Source organism: Cetorhinus maximus, unplaced genomic scaffold (genome assembly GCF_964194155.1).
Source record: "Cetorhinus maximus unplaced genomic scaffold, sCetMax3.hap1.1 HAP1_SCAFFOLD_4529, whole genome shotgun sequence".
In the NCBI taxonomy this organism is placed as follows: Eukaryota; Metazoa; Chordata; class Chondrichthyes; order Lamniformes; family Cetorhinidae; genus Cetorhinus; species Cetorhinus maximus.
The window spans coordinates 1-10,577 of record NW_027600432.1 but is presented as its reverse complement, the minus strand read 5'-3'; the positions used below and the strand labels follow the sequence as shown (position 1 = coordinate 10,577).

Below are 10,577 nucleotides of genomic sequence, written 5' to 3'. Positions count from 1 at the left end.
TACCTGGGAGTGAGTTACAGACTGGAATCTAATCGAGGGGTTCGGGGGGGTTTATATATAGAATAACAGATACCCGGGAGTGAGTTACAGACTGGAATCTAATCGATGGGTTCAGTGGGGTTTATATATAGAATAACAGATTCCCGGGATTGAGTTACTGACTGGAATCTAGTCGAGGGGTTCGGGGTGATTTATATATAGAATAACAGATACCCGGGAGTGAGTTACTGACTGGAATCTAATCGAGGGGTTCGGGGGGTTTATATATAGAATAACAGATACCCGGGAGTGAGTTACTGACTGGAATCTAATCGAGGGGTTCAGGGTGATTTATATATAGAATAACAGATACCCGGGAGTGAGTTACAGACTGGAATCTAATCGAGGGGTTCAGGGTGGTTTATATATAGAATAACAGATACCCGGGAGTGAGTTACTGACTGGAATCTAATCGAGGGGTTCGGGGTGGTTTATATATAGAATAACAGATACCCGGGAGTGAGTTACAGACTGGAATCTAATCGAGGGGTTTGGGGGGGTTATATTTAGAATAACAGATACCCGGGAGTGAGTTACAGACTGGAATCTAATCGAGGCGTTCAGGGGGGTTTATATATAGAATAACAGATACCTGGGAGTGTGTTTCTGACTGGAATCTAATCGATGGGTTCAGGGGTGTTTATATATAGAATAATAGATTCCCGGGATTGAGTTACTGACTAGAATCTAATCGAGGGGTTCGGGGTGGTTTATATATAGAATAACAGATACCCGGGAGTGAGTTACAGACTGGAATCTAATCGAGGGGTTCGGGGGGGTTTATATATAGAATAACAGATACCCGGGAGTGAGTTACAGACTGGAATCTAATCGAGGGGTTCGGGGTGGTTTATATATAGAATAACAGATTCCCGGGAATGAGTTACAGACTGGAATCTAATCGAGGGGTTCGGGGGGGTTTATATATAGAATAACAGATACCCGGGAGTGAGTTACAGACTGGAATCTAATCGAGGGGTTCGGGGGGGTTTATATATAGAATAACAGATACCCGGGAGTGAGTTACAGATTGGAATCTAATCGAGGGGTTCGGGGGGTTTTTATATAGAATAACAGATACCCGGGAGTGATTTACAGACTGGATTCTACTGAGTTCTGTATTGACATCCTATAATTTTGAACAAATCTCCTTTCGACTTTCTCTTCTCCAAGGAGAGCACTCCGACCTTCTCCAATCTATCCACGGAACTGAAGTCCCTCATCCCCGAAACCATTCTCGTGAATCTTTTCCGCTCTCTCTCTGTCTCTCTCAAGCCTTCACATCCTTCCTAAAGTGCGCTGCCCAGAATGGGACACAATACTCCAGTTGGGACTGAACCAGTGTTTTATGCAGGTTTAGCATTACCTCCTTGCTCTTGTACTCTATGCCTCTATTTAAATAAAGCCCAGGATACTGTGTGCTTTGTTACCCACTCTCTCAACCTTCAATGATGTATTCACATATACCCCCGGCTCCCTCTGCCCCTGCACCCCCCTTTAGAATTGTACCCTTTGTTTTACGTTGTCTTCCTACCACGTTCTTCTTAGTAAAATGAATCACTTTATATTTCTCTGCGTTAATTTTCATATGCATTTCATATCCATTCCACCAGCCTGCTTATGTCCTCTTGAAGTCGATCACTGCCCTCACAATACTTCCATACTTGGTGTCATCCACACATTTTGAAATTATCCCCCGTGCACCCAGGTCTAAGTTGAAGATATCGATCAAGAAAGGCAATGGTCCTAGTACCGTGCCCTCCACCCCTCCAGAGTAACCCCACCATCTACCTTCCCGGCTGCAAATTAACCGTTCACCCCTTCTCCGTTCCCTGGCACCCCACAGGTTTTGTATCCGTGCTGCCCCTGTCCCTTTTATTCCGTGGGCTCTGAGCTTTCCGACAAGTCCATCAGTTTATCAAATGTCTTTTTGGGCAGCCCCTCAACAGTTTTACCCTCACCCACCCTCCCATCAGAAGTTACCGAACACGATTTGCCCTCGAGTCTTATGCCTGCTTTTCTTTAATGACCGCACACTGGTCCCGGTGTGTCATTTCCAAAAGCCCCCCCTCCCCTCACTCTCTGTAGCGCCATTGAAGAAATTTGGGCTCCTTTTCATGTTTAACTGCCGGTCTCTACTCCCGCTGTCCCCTTGCTCCTCTTAATCCCTTTCTCACCTGCCCTCAGATATTCGTCCTGGTTTTCGCCTGGACTATCCGCCAGCCATCCCTTTTTATTTCCCCCCCCCCCAGTCTCATCTTACTCACTTTACCTTCCCGCTTGTGGGATTCTACCTTGACCGTGCCAGACCCACCTCCCTCTTTGACAGCCGCGCGCTGCCCTGGTCCGGTTTTGCCGCCGATCTTCGATCCCGACTGCCTCTGCCAGATCCATTCTCACCCCACTGAAACCGGTCTGATCGATTATCCCTAACTCCCTGTCCTTTACCCCTAGCCAGCCTGGACCTTATGATCCAGTGGCCTCCGCCCTCTTGAGCGTCCTCCTACTCAATCCACTCGGCCCACCTCATTTCCAAGAGCCAGGCCCAGCAATGCCTCCTTCCTCTTTGGACTGGACACATACTGCTGTAGAAAACGCTCCTGAACAGGCTCCAGAAACTCTTTCCCCACCCCCCTCTCTCTCTCTCTCTCTGCCCGTTACACTACTGCTATCCCAATCCACGTTCAGATAATTAAAGCCCACCCCCCCATCGTTTTAAATACGCTGTAATGTCTTGGCAAATTTGTTCCTCTACGTCCCCCCTCTGACTAGTTCGTGGCCTATTGCCTACGCCCAGTGGGGTGATGATATCTTGATTGTTTGTAGCCAAGCGGTTTGAGTGGTTCGCATGAACTGGGAGCAGGAGGAGGCCATTCGGCCCCTCCAGCCTGCTCCCTTGTTCGATAAGATCGTGGCTGATCCGGTACTGGCCGCAACTCCGCTTTTCCCGCCGACCTTCCGAATACCCTTTCCACCCCCTTGATAGGCAAGAAACTATCTACCTCTGTCTCCAGAATATTCACTGACCCGGCCTCCGCTGCTCTCTGGGGGGGGTGGGGTGGGGGGAGAATTCCACAGACTGACCACCCTCTGAGAGAAGAAATTCCTCCCTCATCTCCGTCTCCAATAAGGGAGACCCCTCATTCTGAAACTGTGCCCCCCTCCCCTCGTTCTAGATTCCCCCCGCCACGAGAGGGGAGGTGGGGAAACATCCTCTCAGCATCCACCCTGTCAAACCCCCTCCCCTCAGAATCTGATATGTTTCAATAAGAGACTTTCCTCGCTAGTTACACATGAATTGACTTGTGTTAAGCTGTTTTATTCCCTCCTGTTAATGGGAAGGGGCCCGGACATGACACTGACATGTCCACGGGTCCCTGAAGATGGCAGGACAGGGTGGAGAAGGTGGTCAAGAAAGCACACGGAATGCTTTCCTTTTTATTGGGCGAGGTATCGAATACAGAAGCAGGGGATGTAATGCAGGAACTGTATAAAACGCTGGTTTAGGCCACAGCTGGAATTTGGTGCAGGGTTTCTGGTGGCCACATTACAGGAAGGACATCGTTGCTTTGGAGAGAGGAGATTTGCAAGAATGGTGCCAGTGCTGGAAAATGGGAGCTGTGAGGGGAGGTTGGATAGGCTGCGGTGACTTTCCTCAGGACAGAGGAGGCTGAGGGGGCGGGGGGTGACCTCACTGAGGTGCACAAAATGATGAGGGGGCCCAGATAGTGGGTCGACAGGAAGGACCTGATCCCCCCTAGCCCCACCCAGCTGAGGGGTCCGTTACCAGGGGGCACAGGTTTAAGGCGACTGGTCGGGGGATCGGAGGGGACGCGTGAGGAGAAACACTTTCACCCGGCGGGCGGTGGGCGTCTGGGCTTCGCTTCCTGCCGGACCGGCTGAGTTTCTCCCCCCCCCCCGTCGCTTTTGTGTTTTTGCTCACCCTCACCGGGTGGAGGCCCCCCCCACCCTCCCTCGCTAAATTATGTCAGGGGGCGTGTTTCCCCCCGCCGTAACCTTTCACCTTTCGCCTTTCAGACGACTACAAGGTGGTGTTCAGCCAGCAAGGCCCCCTGGTGCTGGTGTCGGTGTCCCGGAGCCGGCAATCGGAGGAGCAGCTGTGCCGCGAGCTCCTCTACGTCTACTACCAGATCATCAGCATGCTGACCCAGGTGACCGTCACCCGCATCTTCGAGCGCAAGAAGAACTACGACCTCCGGCGCCTGCTGGCCGGCTCCGAGAAGATCCTGGACAACCTCCTGCGCCACATGGACTCGGACCCCAGCTTCCTGCTAGGCGCCGTGCAGTGCCTCCCCCTGGCGTCCTCCCTCCGCGACGCCGTCAGCCAGATCCTGCAGAAGGCCGTCACGCCCAACCTGGTCTTCTCCATCCTGGTGGCGCGGGGCCAGCTGGTGGCCATCGTGCAGGAGCGGGCGGTCATCGAGGACTCGCGCCTGGACCCCGTCGACCTGCACCTGCTCTTCAACCTGCTGGCCGGCTCCTCGTCCTTCCAGGCGGGCGAGGTCTGGACCCCCATCTGCCTGCCCCGCCTCTACCCGGACAGCTACTTCTACGCGTACATCTCCTACCTGGACCCGGCCTGCACGCTCTGCCTCTTGCTCATCTCCACCGACAAGACGGCCTTCTACAGCGTCTCGGCCTGCAAGAGGAAGATCGAGGAGGGCCTGCGGGCCCAGGCCCTGCTGCAGGCCATCGATGCGGCCCTGCACAGCCACGCAGCCTCCGCCTCGCACGTGGGCATCTCCGACCTCTGGCACTTCATGTACAAGCCCCTGGACATCCCGGACAACCACAAGCAGCTCACCCAGTATACCAGGTACGGAGAGGAACGTAGCGACAGAGAAAAGGGGGGAGCAGGAGCATCGAGCCTGCTCCGCCATTCGTTACAATCGTGGTTGATCCTCGCTCCCCCACACCGCGCTCCCGCTCTCTCCCCACGCTCCCGCTCTCTCCCCGCGCTCCCGCTCTCTCCCCTCGCTCCCGCTTTCTCCCCGCGCTCCCGCTCTCTCCCCGCACTCCCGCTCTCTCCCCGCACTCCCGCTCTCTCCCCGCGCTCCCGCTCTCTCCCCGCGCTCCCGCTCTCTCCCCACCCCGCGCTCCCGCTCTCTCCCCACCCCGCGCTCCCGCTCTCTCCCCGCGCTCCCGCTCTCTCCCCTCGCTCCCGCTCTCTCCCCGCGCCCCCGCTCTCTCCCCGCGCCCCCGCTCTCTCCCCGCGCCCCCGCTCTCTCCCCGCGCCCCCGCTCTCTCCCCGCGCCCCCGCTCTCTCCCCGCGCCCCCGCTCTCTCCCCGCGCCCCCTCTCTCTCCCCGCGCCCCCTCTCTCTCCCCGCGCCCCCTCTCTCTCCCCGCGCCCCCTCTCTCTCCCCGCGCCCCCTCTCTCTCCCCGCGCCCCCTCTCTCTCCCCGCGCCCCCTCTCTCTCCCCGCGCCCCCTCTCTCTCCCCGCGCCCCCTCTCTCTCCCCGCGCCTCCGCTCTCTCCCCGCGCCCCCCTCTTGCTCTCTCCCCGCGCCGCGCCCCAGCTCTCTCCCCGCGCCGCGTCCCAGCTCTCTCCCCGCGCCGCGTCCCCACGCACCTGCTCTCTCCCCATTACGCTTGACGCCTTTTAGAGTCCAGAAATCTATCAATTTGCTTCTTAAATATATTCAGTGACTCCACAGCCTCCTGAGGTAGAGAATCCCACAGGTTCACCACCCTCTGAGTGAAGAGGTTTCTCCTCATCTCAGCCCTAAATGGCCTGAGACTGAGACCCCTTGTTCTAGACCCACCCCACCCCCAGCCAGAGGAAACCTCCTCCCTACATCCAGTCTGTCCATCCCTGTCGGAGTTTTATACATTTCAATGCGATTCCCTCTCCTCCTCCTGAACTGATGTATCCTTTCTCAGGTGAAGAGACCAAAGCTGCGCCCAGTCCGCCAGGCACGGCCTTGCCAAGGCTTGTGGCCAAACTCTCTGCCCGGCACCCTCCCTCCCCGCCTCGGCCATCCCCCCTGCTGCCCACAGCCCCCTCTCCCTATCTCACTCCCTGTTTCAAGCAGGGGGGAGCCTGTGGGCACCTGGTCAGCCACACACGCACCCCCACGGCTCTGCCAACGCTGACGCCGGCTGCTCTCCGCGTTATGAACGGAGTTCGAGGCACGAGAAACCGGCGCCGGAAAGGTGATTCCCCCTGAACTGAGGGGATGGAACTGAGGAAGGATTGAGCAGGACACAGGGCTCTTTCCTGGAGAGAGGGGCAAAGGCTCGATGGGCTTACAGAGCAGAGAGAGAGAGAGAGAGAGAGATGGGGGGAGGTGGAGGGAATTGAAGCTTCCGCAGAGTGGATGCAGGGGAGGTGCAGCCGGGGAAAAGTGTGGTCCGGGGATCAGTTTAAGGAGGACGCTGGGGACGAGGTGGGGTTGGTTCCGGTCTCCGTATCCCACTCGGAATACCGCGCACAGTCCCGCTCTCCGTATCCCACTCGGAATACCGCGCACAGTCCCGGTCTCCATATCCCACTCGGAATACCATGCACAGTTCCGCTGGCTGTATCCTACTTGGAATACCGTGCACAGTCCCGGTCTCCATATCCCACTCGGAATACTGTGCACAGTCCCAGACTCCGTGCCCCACTCGGAATACCATGCACAGTTCCGGACTCCGTATCCCACTTGGAATACCGTGCACAGTTCCGGACTCCGTATCCCACTCGGAATACCATGCACAGTTCTGGACTCCGTATCCCACTTGGAATACCGCGCACAGTCCTGGTCTCCATATCCCACTTGGAATACCGTGCACAGTTCCGGTCTCCGTATCCCACTTGGAATACCGTGCACAGTTCCGGTCTCCGTATCCCACTTGGAATACTGCGCACAGTTCCGGTCTCCGTATCCCACTTGGAATACCGTGCACAGTTCCGGACTCCGTATCCCACTTGGAATACCGTGCACAGTTCCGGTCTCCGTATCCCACTTGGAATACCGCTCACAGTTCCGGTCTCCGTATCCCACTGGGAATACCGTGCACAGTTCCAGTCTCTCTATCCCACTGAGAATACCGTGCACAGTTCCGGTCTCCGTATCCCACTGGGAATACCGTGCACAGTTCCGGTCTCCGTATCCCACTGGGAATACTGTGCACAGTTCCGGTCTCCGTGTTATAAAAAGGATATGGAGACACTGGAGAAGGTGTGAGAAAGATTGACGAGGATGATCCCAGATCGGAGAGGTTATAACTATCGGGAAAGGTTGAACCGGCCGGGGCTCTTTACTCTGGAGAAGAGGAGACTGAGGGGGGGGTGACCCGATCGAGCTCTTTAAAATGACGGAGGGGGTTTCTATAGGGTCGACGTAGAGAAGATGTTTCCACTTGTGGGGGACGGGGGGGGAGAGACCAGAACTAGGGGGGGGGCCATCAATATAAGACAGTCCCTAATAAATCCGATCGGGGAGGGAGGGAATTCAGGAGAAACGTCTTTACCCGGAGAGCGGGGAGAATGTGGAACTAACTCGCTATCACATTCTAACCGTGGGATTACAGGGGCAACAGCAACATTGGGTACGGAGTTGGTGAAGGGGCAGGAAGCCGAGGGCCGTGGTGGACGGCTGTTTCTCAGATGGGAGGGGAGTGTACAGTGCCGCCCCACCCACCAGAGCTCAGTGTTAGGATCACTCTTCCCTCTGATACATATCAATGCCCTGGACTTGGGGCACACGGGGCACCGTTTCTAAGCTTGCGGGTGACGCGAAACTCTGGGAACGCGGCCAACAGCGAGGAGGATGGTCACAGAATTCAGGGGGGACACAGATTGAAGAGAATCGGCGGGAGGGGAGGGAGGGAGGGAGGGGGGAAGGGGAGATGAGGAGAGTTTTGTTTATTTTGGACGTGGCGAGTTGTTGTGATCTGGAGGGCACTGCCCGAAAGGGTGGGAGAAGCAGATTCACCCTCGAAAAGGGAGGGGGGGAATTGGATAAATACTGGAAGGGGGAAAATGTGCGGGGTTATTGGAGGGGGAGAGAGCAGGGGGGGGGAGGAGAGAGCGTGGGACTAACCAGATAGCCCTTTCAAAGAGCCAGTACAGGCAAGACGGGCCAAATGGCCTCTTGCTGTGCTGTGCGGTCTCTGTAATAAGCCCCTGTGTTTTTTTTTATTTATCTCTCTCTGTGTCTCTGTCTCTCTCTCTCTGTCTCTCTCTCTGTCTCTCTCTCTCTCTGTCTCTCTCTCTCTCTGTCTCTCTCTCTCGCTCTGTCTCTCTCTCTCTCTGTCTCTCTCTCTGTCTCTCTCTCTGTCTCTCTCTCTGTCTCTCTCTGTCTCTCTCTCTCTCTCTGTCTCTCTCTCTCTGTCTCTGTCTCTCTGTCTCTCTCTCTCTGTCTCTTTGTCTCTGTCTCTCTCTCTGTCTCTCTCTCTGTCTCTCTCTCTGTCTCTCTCTCTGTCTCTCTCTCTGTCTCTCTCTCTCTCTGTCTCTCTCTGTCTCTCTCTCTCTCTCTCTCTCTGTCTCTCTCTCTGTCTCTCTCTCTGTCTCTCTCTCTGTCTCTCTCTCTGTCTCTGTCTCTCTCTCTGTCTCTCTCTCTGTCTCTCTCTGTCTCTCTCCCTGTCTCTCTCTCTCCCTGTCTCTCTCTCTCCCTGTCTCTCTGTGTCTCTCTCTCTCTGTCTCTCTCTTCCTCTCTGTCTCTCTCTCTCTCTCTCTCTGTCTCTCTCTCTCTCTGTCTCTCTCTCTGTCTCTGTCTCTGTCTCTCTCTGTCTCTGTCTCTCTCTCTCTCTCTCTCTCTCTGTCTCTCTCTGTCTCTCTCTCTCTCTGTCTCTCTCTCTCTCTCTCTGTCTCTCTCTCTCTGTCTCTGTCTCTCTCTCTCTCTGTCTCTCTCTCTCTCTGTCTCTCTCTCTCTCTGTCTCTCTCTCTCTCTGTCTCTCTCTCTCTCTGTCTCTCTCTCTCTGTCTCTCTCTCTCTCTGTCTCTCTCTCTGTCTCTCTCTCTGTCTCTCCCTGTCTCTCTCTCTCTCCCTGTCTCTCTCTCTCTCTCCCTGTCTCTCTGTGTCTCTCTCTCTCTCTCTCCCTGTCCAGCCCTGAGATTGAAGCTCCATACTCAACTGAACAGGAGAAGGAGCATCTCTTCGACCTCTATCAGTATTTGCACAGCAGGATCCACAGCTCAGCTCGACCCCTCAAGCTCATCTACCACGTGGAAGAGAAGGAAACCCTCTTGGCCTGGGTAAGTGGGAGGCCTCCGCGTCTCCTCTCCCCCACCACCCCAGCCCCTTCGGAGCCCAGGGTGCGGCCGGTGTCGGTGTTAAAACGCCGGTAGGAGCGGGAGGGTCCTTTGACCGGGGTTGGAAGAAGGGTGGTTGGGGGAGGGGAGGGGGAGTGGGGTGGGGAGGGGGGCTTTTCCTGAAGGAAATCCGCTACCCGGCCTCGGCCTCTCTGCTGTCTCGGGAAACGCCCGCGGGATCTTGCTGTGCGCAAATTTGCCCGGCTTTGGGAGGGAGGTTTTTCCAGCACGGCTGAGGGTCGAGAGTGTCGGGGGGTCGAGAGGGTCGGGGGTCGAGGGGGTTGAGGGGGTCAAGGGTCGCGGGGGTCGAGGGGCTCGGGGGGTCGAGGGGCTCGGGAGGTCGAGGCGGGAGGGGCTCGGGGGTCGAGGGGCTCGGGGGTCAAGGGGGTCAAGGGGCTCGGGGGTCGAGGGGCTCGGGGGTCGAGGGGCTCGGGGGTCGAGGCGGTCGGGGGGTCGAGGGGTTCGGGGGTCGAGGGGGTCGGGGGGGTCGAGGGGGTCGGGTTGGCGCGGTTGAGGTGGGAGGGAGATCGGGGCTCTCCGGAATTCGACGAGGCCCTGGATTTCGGTGCACTTGGGGGGGCATCCTCTCACGGAGTTGTCGCGGCACCCGTGGTCGCTGGGTGGCCATTCAGCCCGTCGATTCCGTGCCAGCTCTCCCGCAGGCACCGGTCCGGTCGCCATTCCCTCCCCCTCCCACCGGCTTCTCTCCCGAAAGTCCAGCGAGTTTACTCCCCGCCAGTCTCCGCTTCCCTGTCCTGAAGCCTCTCCTCAGTCCCCCACCTCCACCTCCCTCGTAGGCCGCGAGTTCCAGGCCTTGACCGCCCCCGCCCCCCACCCTCAATCTCCCTTCACTCCGTAGGAGCCCCCGGCTTCTCCAACCCAACCTCGTCGCTCAAAATAATCCCCCTCGTCCCCGGACCCCACTCTGGTAAATCTCCCTCCCCCCCCCACTACCCCCCCCCTCTCGAGGGACCCTCACGTCCCTTCCTCAAGTGTGGCGACCTCCACAGGCCCCAGTGCTCCAGTTGGGGCCTAACCAGAGCCTCGTGAAGGCTCAGCATTAACTTCCCTGTTTCTGTACACCCCCCCGTACCTCTATTTACCCAGTCCCAAGGCCGCTTTGCTGACCCTCTCTCCATGCGTCCGGCCGCCTTCCAGCATCCACACACGAGAGCCCCCCCCCAGGGTCCCTCTGTCCCTGCGCGCTCTTTAGAGCTGTGTCACTGAGCCCCTGTAGCTTGGGGGAGTGTGCCGCTGGCTGTGTAGCACTCCCCGAGCAC

At 57.0% G+C, this 10,577-nt stretch overlaps 1 protein-coding gene across 1 annotated transcript; it reads left to right on the top strand.

The window, feature by feature from the left end:
- Window positions 1-4,077: 4,077 nt before the first annotated feature.
- Window positions 4,078-9,329, top strand: LOC144678528 (vacuolar fusion protein MON1 homolog B-like; the record flags this gene model as incomplete). Its single annotated transcript, XM_078538280.1, has 2 exons — window positions 4,078-4,876; window positions 9,093-9,329. Coding segments are annotated over 2 exons (1,036 nt in total), but the record flags the coding sequence as incomplete, so codon positions are not given.
- Window positions 9,330-10,577: the final 1,248 nt, after the last annotated feature.